An 18,383-nucleotide genomic window follows, 5' to 3' on the forward strand; every position below is an offset into this window, starting at 1 on the left:
CTAAGATATTACAGCTTTCTCTGTATAGCACATTTTGACATACAACTCAACCTTTTCCAAAATAACCATGGCAGCAGGCAAGACAGATAAATGATGGCTGAGTGACACATAGGCGTTAGGGTTATTTCTGGGGTTTGGGTGTTTGGTTTTTTTGTTTGGGTTTTTTGTTTATTTTTTGGGGTGGTTTTTTTTGTTTGTTTGGGGTTTTTTTGGGTGTGGGGGTGTTTGTTGTTGGTTGGTTGGTTTGTGGGGGGGGGTTGGTTGTGTTGGGTTTTTTGTGTGTGTGTGTTTTCTTCTCTATTCTTTTTTGGGGAGTGAGGGGTGGTTTGTTTGTCTGTTTTGTTTGTTTTTGCAGGATTTCACACTCGCATGAACAATTGCTTAGTCCTTTTTGCAGCATCAAATCTGAGGCTGAGCCAGAGATTTCCAATACTCTACAGTACATCTGTGGCCCAGAAAAGAAACACAAATGTCCTCCAAGTCACCATCGTATAGGAATTCTGGACAACCAGCAGCAGCAGCAACTCAGCAAGACAGCCAGGACTTCTAATTTCTTCTTCCCCTAAACACAGAATCAATCTTCCTCTGTCAGAAATTCAAGCTAGCAAAGCCCCCAACAGCAGAACGGCTGTCAGGTTTTCTTCTAAAATCCATAAAGCATTTGTCAGACTCTATGACAAATCACATTTTACTAGCCTCTCCTCACCTATGATATTCTGTTCTCTTTACACAGATTTTAATCGCTTGAAGTGTTGCTTCATAGTTGGCCTAATCCAGTCTGCTTTAAGACTTTAAGTGAAAGTTCTGCTCCTCTCTTAGTTCTTCCATGCAGGTGACCATAAGGGCAGTCAGAAAACGAGTGTCTCTTCGGTTGATCAACAATCTGATCCAACTTACCTGCAAGCACACTGTTACTAGTTCCAAAGAGGGAATACCGCAACATCACCCTTCTCAGCCTTAACCCAGTTAAAGATTAGGGTAAACACAAAATAAGCCTGTTATCTTCCATTTTGACATATACCCTGAAACAGGGCCAAACAACTACACAGTGCATAGTTTAAGTGTTCCACTGTCCAGGTGGACAGACTCATTCAATTCAGAAGAAACATTAAATCATGACAGAATAGAATCACGGAAGTGATTACTTGGAATTAACCTCTGGAGGCACCTAAGCTCTGCTCTGAGTAGGGGCAGGACAACTCCAAAGTTCAGTCTGTTTGCTCAGGGCCTGAGAAAACAGACAGTCCTGTTCTGAGAGACAAGAATTTAAACCATGTCCTTCCCCTTACTGCTTTCCAAACCTTCCTCATGCTTGACAATGTGAGAAAATAGAACAGACACTTCAAGAGTCCCTATCTCAATAGCCTCTTATTTCATTTCAAGCTAGCCTCTCTTTTCCTTATCACATTTCTACCCACAACAAAAACCTTATTTTTTCTTTCTGAGCTTTATCCCTTGAAATTTCCTATTCCCCTCAGCACAATTCCAAGATCTCTCCCCAAGCCCCTGCTCTCTCCTTAATCCATCTACCTGCATTAAGAACTTTTTTCTTCCTTCTTTACGCTCTGTATCTTCGCTCATTAAATTGCATTCTGTAAGTGAATAATTATATGTATTGCATCAAAAATTTTAACTCTACTCCCTCCTGCCATCTTCAAACTCAAAAATAGTCTTGCAGTGTTGCATAATGCTAAAATTTACCACAAGGATTTAATGGACTTAATTTTAACACAACTTGTATAATTCACAGTTTAAGCCTAACTATGCATGACTCCAGCCTGGGAGTCCAAAAGACACTGCTCCCCAATGTATGTACAAAATATTGTCCATATGATGTAACGTTTTAGTGAAGGCTAGGTGTCCCTCATATGGCAGCAATTAATTTTAGCTATATCCACTCTCAGTTTCTCCAGTTCTCTTATATCTATTACCTTATGTTATAAACATTAAGTATTATTTGTGGATTTAGTAGTGAAGTTCATAAATGCCGGTCCTATGGCATGAGATGCTATGAAAAATCCTTCCAAATTCACACAGAATGTTAGTGCAAGTGGTGCACAAGAAATTAATCTTCCCAATCCTTTAATTAATTCATAGATTATGAGACTGTCCAAATGATTATTCAAACACTTTGCTCCTGACATTAATAGTTTCAGATTTACAACAGACTTATAGACATAATGTTATCATTAAAGATAACGTTTCTCCATACCCAAGCTGTGTCCATTCTTTGTGTAGAAGCAGGTATTATTGATAAGGTTGACACAACAACCAATTACATCACCCGTAGTAAATGTTGGGCCATAGGGTTGTCCAGTTCCAGAGGAACAGAATGAATGTCCATCATCTCCATGGTAACCATATGAATGTTTATCCCAACCTAGAGAACAAAAGCATTTGCAATTAATTAGTTTCCTTTATTATGAAATAATGGAAAGACTGTGCAAAGTTAGTATATTCCGACCAGGTTAATAAAATTAATTACCATGCTCAGCTTTCTGATATCTAAGATTTCTTATCTAACTAACAAATCTGTTTAATTTTTAAAAATAACAACTTCTTTTATCAAAATGGCTGAACAGGTAATTCCATTTGTAGCACACAACAGGCAACACAAATTCAGATAACACATTTTTCTCTTTAAGTGAACACACAAAATTATTGACACCAAAAATATGATGAGCTACAATGTTGAAATTTGAAAAGCTATATGCAGATCTGACATGCAAAACTATTGCTACCATATGTCATAATCAAATTCTTCCTGGCTAAAACCCAAATACGCATCTCTGGGGAAACACATTTCTACTCCTGATTATTCTCAATGACTGTTCAGCAGCAACCAGTCCCTGCAAAACAGCAGAACCTCCAGCCTATAGTGTCACTAGCTTTGCTGCCCCTAAAAATAAATTAAAAGAAAAAAATTATCAAAACAGGTGAAAGTCAGCCAGCAGGCAAATCATTATGTATGCAAATAGGGTGCTAATTCTGCAGGTGAAGCAGCTGCAGAACCAGTTAAGAAGCTTCATATTTTCACAGGACAATGAAATTAACAGCAAGCAATTTTAGTCTGAATGCATTTAAAAATACCTGTCCACACTCTCTGCAATTCAATACTAAACAAAAACACACAGAAAAGTAGTAAACTTTCAGGCACCACAAAATCTTCATAACAGATCTATTAAATGTATATTCAAAATAATATAAATCATGATCTTTTAACACAAATTGTGAACTTTCATATATATGTATGTGCACATTCTGACTCTAAGAATTTATACTGACAACTCAAATTATTTTTAAATAGTAAAAGGTTGTGGATTTATTCTCCTTCTTTCAGGCTGCTGCAGAACAGGCTAATTTGAAATGATCTTCCATACATAGGCCCTTAATCGGTATAACAACTAGCTTCAACTGACACCACATTAAGCACCTCTCAGTAAATTAACACAAATTTCTGCAGTTACATTGATTAGTAGTATCTTTGATAATTATTTGCAATGCATCCTAAATCATACTCAAACTTAATGCCACCCACTAAAAATCCATCACCCTTAGCTGGGCTCACAGTGTAACCAGTACTTGCTGTCATCATAAGGATCTCTACCAGGACATTTGGGTGAGAAAGTAGCAGTGCGAAAGAAACAGAATACAGATACTCTAAGGTCAATTCAGCATTTTATACTTGGCTAACAGTAACAATTTCCAAAAAATCTGATTGTTTGTTATTGTTTTGTTTGCTTTGGTTTTGTGGTGGGATCTTGTTTTGGTTGGGGTTTTTTGGTGGTTTGTGTTTGTTTGGTTTGGTTTTGTTTTCCATTTAGAGATCTATTAAAAAAACCCAACGTGTACACACACACACACTCAAAACTTCTGTAAATACTACACAGAGATACTGCAGGCAATTGTTAACAAGACTGTCCCTGGACCATGCAAGTCAATGGAACAGCCAAAACTTAAAATTATGCTACACATCCTTATTATTAAGGTTGGAAAAGTAACAGTATGGAAATTGACAGTAGGAGAGCTCGCTTCATGTCTGACAGCAAATTTTTATCATGGTAGCTCTTCTTTATTGCTAAAAACTCAGCTTACAGATCAAGGAAATCTACAACTTCATTTTTATCAGGTAACATGATGAAAATTTTAAAATGTATTTGTTTGCTAAAAAGTATCTGCAAAACATTATAAATAACACTAAAAGTTGAGGGAAGTAGTACAGAAGCAAATGTAATGTAAAACAATTAACAAAAGGCTTTTTGCTGCAAGCTTTACATAATTCAGGTAACAGATACAACAGAGAGATGTCATGCTGCACACTTTTTTGCTTACCAGAACCTTTCCATCAATGTCAAGCATATCTTAAAAACACGATTAACCAATGGAAGTAATTTACCAAATGTAATAAATAATGAAACATACCTGGTAGTCTGTTCATGTTCACACCCTGTGCTGAAAGCCCAATACCCATGTAACTGTAAAAATGAAAGAACAAAAGAAAAATGTACCTGTCTCTTACAAAAGTGCATATATATCTGTGGGATATTGCTAAGAAACACTGTGCTGATTAATCATATACCAATTAAGCTGCTGAGAGGTCATTTAATACTGGCACAACAGTAAGGGAACTGAAAAGTAATTCTTGATATACAGTGTGTATAGATAGATTCTGTCCCTGTAGGAGGTAAGGACAACTTTATTCTCTTTTAGGCATTCTGAGTTATCAGTGGAGAATACTGCTATTAGCCATAAAGTTTGAAGCATGAATGAAGAAAGCCAACGGCCATGCCTTATTTTGCAAGTAAGGCTAAAGCTATACACATATCCATTTCATCACCTTCAATGTACATAATCATGTTTTGCAGACAAACTGCAATAAGTAATTTTACTAAATACATGCAAAACTATGCATTATTTCAGCAGCAAAATGTATCCTTGGATAACACAAAAAGATCAGAATAAAACATTAGGCTTGGATCATGGAGCAGAATGCTAACCTGAGAAATTTACCACCAATGTTACTCAGCTGTTGGCAAACTAAAGAGGGAAAACATTTTTGCTATACTGACCAGTAATGTCAAATCTGAACAAGTTATGGCTAGGTCAATAAAGTCCCAAAGTCAGCTTCACAAAGGTAATTTTTATAAAGGCAGTGTCCATTAAAATTGCTAACAATTTAACAGTAAATACTGTAAAGCTGATATTAATAGTCTCCCTCCCAAATTACACTATTTGACATTAGTAAAATCAGTTTTACTTCTGTTTCTTAAGCAAAAGCCATGTCATGACTGAGACTGCAGGAAATCAAAAAAAACCCCAGCACAATGGGAACCTAGGCTTTCACTCTGCCCCCCGCCCCACAAATGCCATCAACTAAAAGTAAGCATCCAAAAAAATCAGCTAAACCTAACATTTCCTAGTTCAGCAAAACATGCAAATCATTTTCACACTAGTTAAATAAGTTAACATAAATTTATCATTAAATAATTAATAAAAAAATAAATCACCCATGCCAATTTGAAAATTGTTTAAGGCAACAAAAATGACCTTTGTATTCCCATCTCACAAAATGCAAATTTAAAGCAACTATTCTATGAGGAAGTACAGGTTTATCTGCTATTTTAAATACATTTCATATAGAAGGAAACTGAGCAGGAAATCTCAGAAGTGATATGCTTAACTATGTACTGGGCTTTGGTTTTTCTATTGATCACTTCCAACAGTCACCTTAATCGTTTCTATGTTTGATATTTACAAAGCCCTTCTCTGATAATTTCTAAGGTATGATACCCATCATAGTCTCTCTCCAACATACCAACAACACGAAATTGAACCTCAGAAACATATAAAGCAGATACTACATTTGGAGATACTAAAGAGCTGAAGCAAAAGGCAACAAACAAAAGGATTAGTCTTTGCTGCATTGCTAATTATATTACTGAGGCACCACCGAGCAGAGTCAACAAAACAATTATAAACGAAAACAACAAGTGGAAAACCCTTGATTTTGTGTTAAACAATAAAGGCAAAATTATTATTAGCATAGTCTGGAGTTTGATGCATGAAGGATTCTCTTGTAAAGACTGAAAATCCATTATTGTAAAGTCTCCTGTTAAGAAGAATTTATTAAAGAAAGGAAATTTAATTCGTAAAATAATTTTAGGTAACTTAAAGGACTCCACTGACTGCAAAAAGCCTTTCAATATGAGTAATATTAAAAATCCCTTCACCCCAGTCAAAATCTCATTTCAGTATTCTTACAGAAACAAGATTAAGGTTACAGAAAAACGTAAAATGCTAGACAGAAAATCAACATCTAGGTAACATTTTGGTACTGCCTACCTTTTTCCCTTCCCTCAGATATCATATCTTCTGAGCCTCCTCTTTAACTCAGTAACAATTGTAAACACAGATTCACTATATTTAATACAGCTGGGAACAAGGATTCTTTACCCACTGGCAATGACTACAAGGCACTAGGCACTGACATCATCTCAGTAAGAAGACAGATGTTCAAACAGTATATATTTTTATCCTGGGATTCACTTAAAACTACTTGGAATGTTAACACCATTTCATCAAGGAGATGTGGTATTAATAGCAACTCAAGTAAAGTTAGATTAAAACATTTCAAGTAATTAACACATTTATTACAGACATCTTTCAAAAGTAGAAAGGAATGGCTACAATTTATAGTTTGGAAGTGAGTGCAATTACAGGGTCATCAATTAAGCTAATTTATTATTTGCTATAGTTGATGGATAGCTTATCTCATGTTCAACTAGATATAGTACACTATAAATTGAGGGGGGAAACAGTGTCATGACAGAGAAGCTTTAGATGCTCTGAAATTCATCAACAGGAGTTGTATTTTTGCCAAACCACTAGGTGTTAACTTTTTTCTTCCTGGCGCCTGTAAGCCTCATAGGCATAAACCCACTTTTTTTGTTTGGTGGGGTTTTTTTGTGTGGGTTTTTTTTTTTTTGGTTTTTTTTTTTTTGTTTTTTTTTAAAGATGCTTAGCCCATATTTAAGGTCCAGAGTCACTGTCTGCAAAAAGACTTGCTTCAGTGGGAGGAATTACATAAATTGTCCTCCTGTTCGCTTCTTTAAGGTTCACATATCATGCTTCTCAGAACTAGGAGAAAAACAGCAGCAGAGCTATGCACTTAAGGTTTTCTTAAGTCCACGATAGAAATGCAGGGCAGTACAAGAAGCGGACAATGCCAGCACCCAGGTGCAATGCAGGCCTGGGCTGTTCTCAGTCATTTCATGATGCATTTCCTGCTGTCTTGTCACATGGATGGGTTTGGGCTGGGAGACAGCCACAGATGGGAAGAACTAGTCCATTTAGACTGTGTCACACGGTAACAGCAGCCCTGGGGAAACACAGATGTCAACACCAGGAAGCAGCACGCTCCCTTCAACGTGTAGCACCTTCCAAAAACGGACGTGACACAGCGTGGTGTGAGAGACCGGAGAGGGTGAATAATGGTGTGGTTCTGATGTCACCTCCCTCCTCACTTCCCTCCCTACCTGTGGACGGTGCCTCCAGCCATTAACATACCTGGCTGCTGCAGTGGGAAGATCACTCACCTAGGCAAATGGAAGTGGCCTGGGACACTCTGAATTAAGAAGCCTCCCTCCGAGCATTTCGGTCCCAGCAGTTGCGACTCATCACCTCATTAAAGTGATCAAGTCTTACAGGAGCTCACAAAGTTACAAATAGAGTGTAAATCCACTCATGGAATACATGAAATCAATGCATGAAAGACTGAAATAAAAGACTATGCCTGAAAACCAATTTAAAATGTAGCCAAATTAGTATTAAAGACCAAGAAAGAAAGCACATCTTACATACTCTTGATTTTTCCTTTCAAATTGTATTTATTCTTTTTCCAGTTCATTAAAGATATAGATTACCATTTCAATGTCTCAGCATATCTTCTAGTTTATATTTCACAACTGCAAGTCATATAGAAATTTTTAGGAATACTACAAAACTATAGAATTTAAAATTTGCTGAAGAGTCAACTTTTTGCCACAAAGCAAAAGAAACGTCAGTGTCAAAAATACAGGCACTAAGATACCTGTTTTTTCCACTAACACACACTGAAAAGCCTAGGCTCCTCTGCAGTGAAATGTGTAACAAGCAGCAAGCTCACAGAAACTATTTGCTTCTCAAGTGTATTTCCAGTCAAAGAGCTAAATTCACATTTTTGCTGGAGCCTGAAGTTTCTACTTGGATGCCTGAATAGACTAATCATAAGAAATAAAAAAAAAAAAATTTAAAAAAAGCAGCACCAAGTAGAAGGAAAAAATAGCAATAGGAGATGCTACAGAACTGGAGACGGCTAAAACATACGGAAAGAGGAAAAAAAACCCCAGCAGTTCATATAAAAGATGCACAATTCTGATTTTTATTTGAAACTGTTCCGTTAGATCTTTGAGCCACTGTATTGAAGGTGTATGGAAGATCTTTCAATATGTAAGTTAATAATAATCAGAATTCTGGTTTATTATATCTTATCCCGCCCATTCCATAAAGAGAAATAGAATCTCAAAAATTATACCAAATCATGGGTACCCCAGAAAGCTTACTAGTGGTTGAAGATAAATTTAAGTACTAAATAGCCACTTACCTAGTTAAAAAAAACCTCATACTGTCTTTGTAAAGGCAAGTAAAATAATTCAGCATACCTTTAAGTAATAAAAAAAAAATACCCTCCCTACTACAGAGATTTCATTAGCAAACTGCTGTCTGCAAAGAGGTAAATTCCTTCTGACTTTCACCATGCCTACAGGTTCTATTAAAGACAGTATAACCTGGGGAACTGCTACACCATGCTGTGAAATCTAGTCTGGTTTGGTGATTAGGAAAGTAAATAATCAACCTTGTATCTTATCACCTGCCTGCCATATACTTAAAGAAAGCGACTTCAACCCTACAGTGTTAAAACGTAAGTTACCATAATATCTGTAAGAAACCTTGGTCCAAGAACTAACAGATGTTTACACCCAGAAATAATGCAACTGAAAGCATCCTGATGCTTCTAATGCGTTGACTACTAAGAAAAGTAAAATTAGCACTGAGAAAAGGAGGCTATACAACAGGTGCAGCTTGTTTTACTATCAAGTTTGTATGTCAGAAAAGGCTGTAAGAAGAAAAAACTGCAACAACAGTAATAATTTTAAGACATGATCTTCTAAAGGACCTTCGCAACTGACTGACTTGCAAGGATATAAAAAGTTTGAATAATGTTCTCCTATAGTCTTCTACACTGTCTTCACTGACACTATACTATAAGGCCAGAAATACAGTACACTAAGAAGGTATCTAAATTTCATCTTTAATATAGTTACCCTGCATTAAAATTTTGTAGGAATATGCTAATCCAAGATTCTTATTGTCTGCACAATCACAATAAGAAATGAGCTGTTAAATTTTTCTCTATTTAAATGTTTCAAAATATGCCATAGATGGTTTGAGTCTTTCATTCTAAATTGAAAACAAGTTTAATTTTATGGAATGTTTCCAAGGAAACAGTATTTTGAACATGATAAACCCAGGTTTCAGATGAATCCAGTTCTACATGGAGGGAAAAAAAAAAAAAAAAGAGTCAGGCAGTCATCCTGCATAATGCTTGAAACTGTTATTCCTGTAACATTTTGCTTGTGATTCCTGTAATGCTCCTAAAAAGACTCCCATCTACTGACATCCCCCTCACTTTCTGAGGTTGCACTATTTCTGCCTCGTGACACTTCTCCATAAGCTCTAAAGCCTTTTTGGGGACCATAGTGTCAGAAAAGAACAGTTGCATAGGCAGTAATATTTAGTTGCTGTTCATTTCTGTCAAATGTCTGGCGGCCTCTACTCAGGTAAAAACTGCTACAGTTTAAGAAAATATACACTTGCTGATTCATAGTGCCATCTCACAGCTGCTGCAATTCAAATGAAGGTAATAATGCAAGAAAGCTACTTCAGACTTTATCAGATTCTACTCTATACACAAGTACTCTGCTAATAATGCCACAAGACATAGGTAAATAGAGACTGAGTGAAGTTTGCATGTTGTTGTAACAAACAGCTGTTATTGTAACAAATAACTGCTGAGGACATACCAACACTATAAAAATAGGTCTTAAGATTCCACAAAGTTTTTACATTAGATTAGTAGTGTACAAAACACATACAGACAAAACAGCAACTGATTATATTCTATGTTTTGGTTTATATTTGTTGTGAACAAGAACTTACTGCAACAGAAACAATTTGTAATTAAAAAAAAAGTATAGTTTCTGTTTAGAGTTACACATATGTGCTCTAGAAGACAGCAGAGCATTTGGATTTCACAAATATCACTCAAATGCACTAACATAGCTTAGGCACAAGTGTCATGAAAACTCAAACTAAATCCTCCTGGTATTTGTTTGTTTTGTACAGTTTTTCCTTTCTTATTTCTTCACCCACTTTGTCACATACACAACATGTACTACAAGATACTGCCAAAACAACAGGTGATTGATTCTACAGCTAGTGTTAAAAAACAGCCATAATCCAACAGGTGTCTAAAGCCTTATTAACGCTGCTTTACCAAAAGCATACTGATTACTTGCACAAGTTGCTGTAGTAAGATTTTTAGTGCAGAACATTCAGAACTTACACATACAATATATAGCATTCCCTGAAGATCTGCATCAGTATAACCACACTACAGACTGAACAACCATGCTGACAGAAGTGTAAACCAAGTGCTATCTGCTAAAAGACTAAAATCCTTTCTAAACTTAGCATTCATTTTTTCTTCTAGATGGCTTACCACTTCCAATTCTTGTTTTCATTCTCCTTAAAAAAAAAGCACATCTGCTTAGAGGATTTTGCATTTTAAGCATACAACCTCTGAATCTGTGCTCAAAGTACTAAAGACTGCCTAGAAGTAAAAGGCATTACTATCATTTGCCCATTGCTAGCAATTGTATTTACAAATCAATAAGATAAAGAATGGACAGAAATTCAAGGCACTAAAGATAAAGGCCTTTTCCCCAAAAGTTCATTCTCCCTGCAAAAAAACAAACAGACAAAGTCTCTCCTGGTGAAAGACTTAAAAAAAATCAAAAAGCTGTATTTCAGCTAGAATTAAGTGGGCATATGCCAGCACCATTACCAAAAGTAGCATTCCCAGCGTCCTGGGCCCAGATGCTCATTTCTGCCCTAAGTTCCCGTCTCTTCTGCCATCATAGCTTCTCACAAAGTGATACTAACAGCTATACTGGGTAATGAACCTGGCTGAAAACTCATTCACTCTTGAGGTCAGCTTTTGGAGAATGAGCTACCCAGTTGGTTCTACCATGAAGCTGACACAGTCACAAACTGGGACAAGGGAAGTGAACTCAATGGGTGTTCAGAGGCTGCTTCTCTTCATGGCCAAACCACCACAAAGTCTTCAAACTACGGTTTAGAGTAAGAACTGTAAACATTTAAAACCCATTGCCCTGACTGGAAGAGATTCATTACAAGAACCAACAAGCCTAAGACTGAAATTCTTGTAGAAATGGATGATCACTCAGTAAAATCGCTCACACGTAAGCTGTTTATAACATGAAATAATGGAAGGTTATTTGCTTCTGAAAGGCAGGTAGCCAGTGGATATCCTTGAGACAGCCCCTTGGAAAGCAGAACCGGAGAATGCTTGTGCCCTGTATGAAATGCCAAAGCGTGCAACCCAAGGCTACAGCAAAGCTCACAGACTCTCAACCAAGAGAAACTATAGACGACCCTTCACCGTTAAAGAAGGATGCACACAGCAACAGCACAAAGCTATGGGACTTGTAGTTTATATACGCTATGTCAGTACCATGCAAGTATCTTTAGTTGTGTAAAAGAGGGAAATGTTAACTGGCATCTGAAATAAAATATTAACTGTGGGACAGTAAAGCAGACGCATTTCCTCTTTACACAAAGCCAGAGGACCTAAATATGTAAAAGACAAGCACAACTGCACTCAGTAAAATGTAGTACAAGAAAACTGAAAGCAAGATTTGAGAGAGACTGGAAAAAGTCTCATTTGGATATACTTAGGTAGCGAAGAAAATGGCCACCATGGTGATCATTTTTTGTAAAGTGAGGGGATAGTATAATATTGTAACAGATTTAGAGATTAAGGCTTACAACTCCAAATCACAAATCCATGGGACTTCACACACTCTTGTTCATTCCCATTCCTAGACTGTCAATGTAGTTTGCTTTAATTAAGCTCCTATTCAAGAAATTTAGATGAAACTAAAAATAGAGTTGTATTGAAATGACAGTGCCATGTCATTCTCACTCCCTTGAGTACTGTATTAAGAAACTACAGAACACAACATACATATGTTACTTCTGGTTACTTCTAGTTCTCTAATAGGTAAATTACAAATGAGGGCTGCATTAATAGCTTACAAAAGTTTAACTTAAACCTACAACTATGCTTAGTTTCCTAAGTCACATCAGAATTTTTCACAGCACTTGCTGCAATACTCTGCTTTAACTGACACACATATATGTGTGTGTTTATTTTTAAATTAACTGGAGATTTCAATAGAGATACAGCTGTAATTTATTGCAGTTAATACTTTTCTTCCTACCACGCTTCCTAGCCATCACCTCAGTACACTTCCCCATTCTTACAGCCATTACTCATCTACTGTTATCATCTCCAATCACTCACATCACTGTCCACAATGTTCCCAAACAAAACAAAGTAAGAGAGTATAAAAACAGAATGTAAATAAATAGCGGTCCTCGAACTGCAAAAGGAGAAAAGAAATTAATGAAGAAAATTGAAGACGTAAAGAACAGAAAATATTTAGAGCACAACATGACAGCCGGTTAGCACTTTCAACTAAAATTTTTAAATATCTAAGGTAATTATTTCACACAGCTGTACTGTAGTAGCACATGAAAGACCTTGGGACTTTTCATGCCAAACACTGTACAAACACCAAGACAGTTTTTGTTTGAATGATATTTCAACCTTATCACTTTTATTAACCTCAATTCTGACTTCTCTTTTTCTCATCTGCTACCATTAGTTGCTGTGTGGCCCAATCACCTCTCATTGAGATATCAAAAAGCAACTTCACTGTTCACCTGCTCTGCAACACCCAAGCTCCACATCCATTTCTTACTTCCTAGTAAGCCTGATTTCATGCTTTCTTTGATGTGTCCATAATGCCTAGAAGTTGACCATCACAAACATCTGCAAAATTAACATATCATGCACCTTGAAATTCCTACATCTACTGTTAGCCCCCAAATACGTAAAGAACTAAACAACCTACATCACTAGTGTGACAAAACCAATGCTGTTCTCACAGAGAGCTGTGACAAGCCATACTGGAAGCCATGCCCTATACTAAAAAGAGCTGCACTCCTTCAGAGGAGGAAAATAATCTTTGTAATTGCCCAGCAACTTTGAGATATGCAAGATCATATTCCAGGAAGAGTGCCACCAAGTGCTACAATAGTACAAAAACCCACATCTCCTAGACTAGGTTTTTAGTAAACAGTTTTTGATGATTTGAGGGAAGTCGTGCTAAGTAGAGCACACAAACAAGAATGCTGTTAGACTTGCCCCTATAGCATAGTACACAGACTAAATATTTTATTCTGAGTTTATTAAAATATATATATATAAATAGTAAAGGCCACTACCAAAGGGAACCCCAAATAAACACCACTAAATTACCCATTGACATTTATGAAAGTTGAAAGCTGTACTTCAGCTTGCAGATAGATATCTAAGTTGCCTTAGGTAGTCTAGGATTTATTTTAAATAGTACTATAAGATACAGCTATAGTGCTTCCACAGCTAGGCTCAAGGCCTTGAGAATAGATGCTTTTGCAACAGTAAGACATTTTAACTAATTGACCCTATTAGTTACATGCTGGTCCTCTACAGATATGGTCTTCCTGAACTTTGTTCCTATTACAAGACATCAAGCAAAGAAGAAAAAAACCTGGTAAAAACATACCTGGAGCAAGTCAGGTGAAATGTAACAGGCAATGAGAAAGAACTAATTAATTCTATCTGACACAAAATGGTTTCTGTAGACCTACTTAGAGATCTCTGCATTAAATTCTCCAGTTTACTTATTACAGCAGAATTTATTAGTTTGAATGCAGTGTAACATTGAACCGTAAGAGATTCACACTGCATCCAGGCAAAGACCTCTTGGACCTAAAAACAGGGTCTAGAGATACACACATCATGTCCAGTGAGGCTCCACGTGTTGGCTCCTGCTCTTCACCAGCTAACCTACATTTGCATTTGGCTCTGGTCACAGTATTTGCCAGCATTCATACTATTTTATACGATGACAAAATTAACATCTCAGCTCATTATGCAGCTAATGTTTTATGAAGTGACACTAAAAAAAGGTCACAAGGCTGAAACAAGGACAAGGCCATATGTATTAACATTTGCTTAAAAAATTAGAGGGGTACTTTTTTCAGTTATCTCAGCAAGCAACTTCACAAGTCTTTGCTATGTACACCTCACAAATAACCATTTGAACTATAAAACCTTGAAACACTTTATTCAAAGGTGTTTTCTACTTTTGTAGGATTGCCTTGAGTGGCCTGCTAAAATAGAAATTACTAAAAAGCAACACAGAGAGGTGTAAGGTAAAGTGTTAGAGGAGCTATGTAAAATTATATCCACCACACAGACACTTTTTGAAATCCACTATTTCAAAACAGCTAACTTCCATACTAAGCAGGCAGAAATACATTTAATGAATAGACATATGTATCACTATCAAATCATAATAAGAACCTCTCCTTAACTGAGAGCAGCAGGCCAATTTTTAAAAAATGTTTAAGGAATAAAAAAAAAAAAAACAAACCGACACCAACCCACACAAAGTGTGTTCCTAAAACTTACAGCAAAACATTACTTGAAACACTAATTTCTATCTTCTCGACATAAAAACAATTAGGTGTTCATGGTGTGACAAAAGCAAACACAGACATAAGCTTTTCACAGCAAAGAAATCTCCCAGAGATAACTGTTGGGAATAGAACTGATAACAAACTCATAAATGCCCCTGTAAGGCAGCAGCAGTATTGAGAGGCTACTCTTTTGAAGACAGAAGATACTGAATTTCATCCAAAGAGCTATGACATACCTCCTTTCTCTCAAAACTAATTTTCACAACAGGACATAACCATCTGCAATGTGCTTGCATAGTATCTCAGACAACAACATTCAATCCTGACCAGAACCTTGAAGTAGGACCACAGTACATAGTACAGCACATTGGAAAGAATTCCTTATGTAGTACTACATAGGCAACATAATTAATGTCTCAGGACTAAGACACAACCTCTACCAAAAGCAGTGAAAGATGAAAAGGAATTAAAGTGGTCTTGCAAAGATTTCATTAGCACTTCGGAACTTTCCAGGTAAGATTATATCTACCCCAGTAGACTTAAATCATGGTATCACCTGGACTTAACAAATTCATAATTCAGACAGATTCTGGGAAGCAGCAGCTGCATTCACTCAACTCTTGTTCCTACCATAGAGTGACAAATTCCCAGACACCTATTCAGAACATTTTCCCTTATTCTTATTACTGTTCACCAACAAATAGCCTTAAGAATAACTTTGTTTTAAAGTTGATACCGCATCCATGAAAAGACTGCACTGAGGAGGTAGGTTGGTCTGCTGCACACCCTAAAAACTTCACGTAAGTCTGTAAAGCTATATAGTCAAAAAATAACACCTATAAAGGTAAAAGTCAAGTCAAACTATGGTTGTTCAAACCCTAACTTCTCTGTAAAGAGAAAATAAGAAGATGCTGTTATGGTGTTTATTATTGTCGACAAATCAGTGTACATATATACCACAATCAACTGCATTAAAGCAATGAAATATCAAAAGTGCAACTTCTCTTGAATATAGAATTATGCTATATAAACAGTGGTAAAACATGAAAGTAAGTTTTGATACCAAAGACATCTGTTGGCTGAAAGATGATGCAAGACAGTATTCAAGTAATAATTAATTAATAATGGACTCAGTGCTTACCCATCTCTTCCCTTACTGACAATTTTAACTTCAAAATAGTATATGCCACAGGCTGCAGGTATAGGATGTGTAGCTCGAACAGAAGCAGCATCTTTTGGAGTTTTTCCATGACCTGAAAAACAATTGCATTCAAAACAAAATAAAAATGTATTTTAGACAATCGCAGATGACTCAAAGATATACATACCAACTACACAAACCAGAAGGCTTATGTAATGAGTAAACAATATACAATATTCTAATCAGCCTCATTTTTACGCTAGAATATTTTCTTCCAAAATTACATTCTCATTGTAGGCACCTGCATTGCAACTATGTATGCTATGAGAAGTTCTGGATATACTACTCTAAAAGGTTCTACAATTATTTGAAGGGAAACTAGAAAAAAGTTTCACCACAGTAAGTAACATAATTGACAAAAGCTCACCTGGGTTTGAAAGATCTGTATGATTTCTCGAATGCACAGGGCTTACTCATTTTTATAGACTGAAACATGATATAATAGAGTTTAATCTAATGCTTAGTGCTTCTGAATCTCCAAGTTAAGATACTTTAATTCTAGTGTCCTTCAGAATAAACATCAGCCATTATATAGAACGTACAACTCACGATTCATTTCCATGTTCTGAATGTTATTTCAGGACAGCATTAAGCATTACAGCCTGCAACTGAGCTAATGCAGCTCCTACTCCTTTTTCGTATAAGGTTCACTATGTATAAGCTCCACCACAAGAAGAATGCCCACTGCCAGCTTGTACCTACTCCAGGGATTTTCAATGTAAACCTGAGAGCCACTTGCACTCCGCTAAGACTAACTCTTCTGAACACGTCATCCTCTTCACAGCCCTTTGTTTCAAAGGCAACTTGGAAGCAGGTTTTTGGCCAGATCACTTGCTTTAGCAGCAACCTGCTCAAGCAAGCTCAGCCTCTCCCAGGCACACCAAAATCTCTCAATTATTGTTTGGAAGCCACACATCGGGTGAGAAGACAGTTTAAAAAAAAAAAAAAAAAGAAAGGAGAGCAAGATGGAAAGTGTATTGGATCCTTGCAACTGGTATTTCAATAATATGGTAACCAGGAACAGATTGTTACTGCCATAAGAATAATTCACACAGATCCCACGCCCACTCTCCACGTGGATCTGAGGCATGATGAAAAGAGATGACTGTTTTCAGTGTGCTGTACGAATCACTTGGGCTGCAGCACTCCAGCCATCACCTCCAGTCCAGACAAGGCAGCCTACTGCATCTGCACAGCAATTGATCTGCATATGCCAAAAAACCCAAACCAAACAAACAACAAAAACCTCACTCCTTCCAGTGACATTAACACTGGAAGTATTGCTCAGGAACAGATTAATCATGTCTCACGTGCAGCAAGTTGGGTCATATAACTAGGAAGAAACTGTGGGAAAATGACAGCATAGGCAGGCAGAAGGATGAGGCACAGCTGGCCTACTCTCCTGAACCTCTATACAGAGCACTCTAGTGTAAATGTTGGTAAATCAGTAAATGATTATCTGCCTGTGGAGTTAGCACCAACCATCTCATACCTAACAGGATATACTCAGCCAAGAAGAACTCTCCATTTCACCATTGCTGCATCTGCATCCAAAACTTTGCCAGCACAGCATGAATTCTTCATTTACTGAGATTAGGTTTAACCTAAGAAGTTTTTCCGATGTAACTAGTGCACCTCAGCACGTTACTACCTTAAGGAAAGTAGCCAACTATTTTATTTCTCTGGGTGCAAATGCATTACTTGCTTCAATATGTCATTACTAAACATTTTATGTGAAGATCCTTCAATCACCTCACAGGTTTTACAACATTAAGCTTATTACCTACCTTCTGTATGTTGTTTTCAGAAGTCTCATATGAGGAAAAAAGACTAATTTACTCTTCCATACACAAGAAAACATGCATGTTTTGCTGTTGACCATTTTTAAGCTATTTCCTCAGGCTGTGTCAATAAAGGTAATAACCAAGTATATAACCTTACAGTTTCCAAAAGTTTGCTTAATTTTCAAGTGCTAGTAGCTCACTAATTCACCACTATAAATTAGATTATTATTTCCAAGTATGCAGAAATCCTTCAGCTAAAAGCCATCCAAAATTTTACGGGAAGAACATTAAACTCCTGAGAGATCCCTTAAATTTGGATATCTCTGATTAAATGATGCATTAGTTAGAGCGGGGGTTGAGGGGAAGGAAAGATACTTTCTTTTTAAATGTCCTTAGGTTTTTACTTTAAAATAGACTGCAAAGAAGTTCCCTTGGTTACTCCATGCATTTGACAATCTGTGTAGCTT

At 36.7% G+C, this 18,383-nt stretch overlaps 1 protein-coding gene across 4 annotated transcripts in view; it reads right to left on the reverse strand.

Moving 5' to 3' along the window:
* RANBP9 (RAN binding protein 9) overlaps positions 1–18,383 on the reverse strand; it is a 40,176-nt gene that overhangs the window by 14,860 nt on the left and 6,933 nt on the right. For all 4 annotated transcript variants that reach the window (XM_065627806.1, XM_065627805.1, XM_065627804.1 and 1 more), the window contains exons 2-4: positions 16,073–16,184; positions 4,423–4,475; positions 2,213–2,380 (exon numbers count right to left, since the gene is read on the reverse strand). In XM_065627806.1, coding sequence (XP_065483878.1) covers positions 2,213–2,380; positions 4,423–4,475; positions 16,073–16,184 — 333 coding nt within the window. The remainder of the gene's footprint in view (positions 1–2,212; positions 2,381–4,422; positions 4,476–16,072; positions 16,185–18,383) is intronic.

The sequence above is a fragment of the Caloenas nicobarica genome, chromosome 2, assembly GCF_036013445.1.
Source record: "Caloenas nicobarica isolate bCalNic1 chromosome 2, bCalNic1.hap1, whole genome shotgun sequence".
Taxonomy (NCBI): Eukaryota; Metazoa; Chordata; class Aves; order Columbiformes; family Columbidae; genus Caloenas; species Caloenas nicobarica.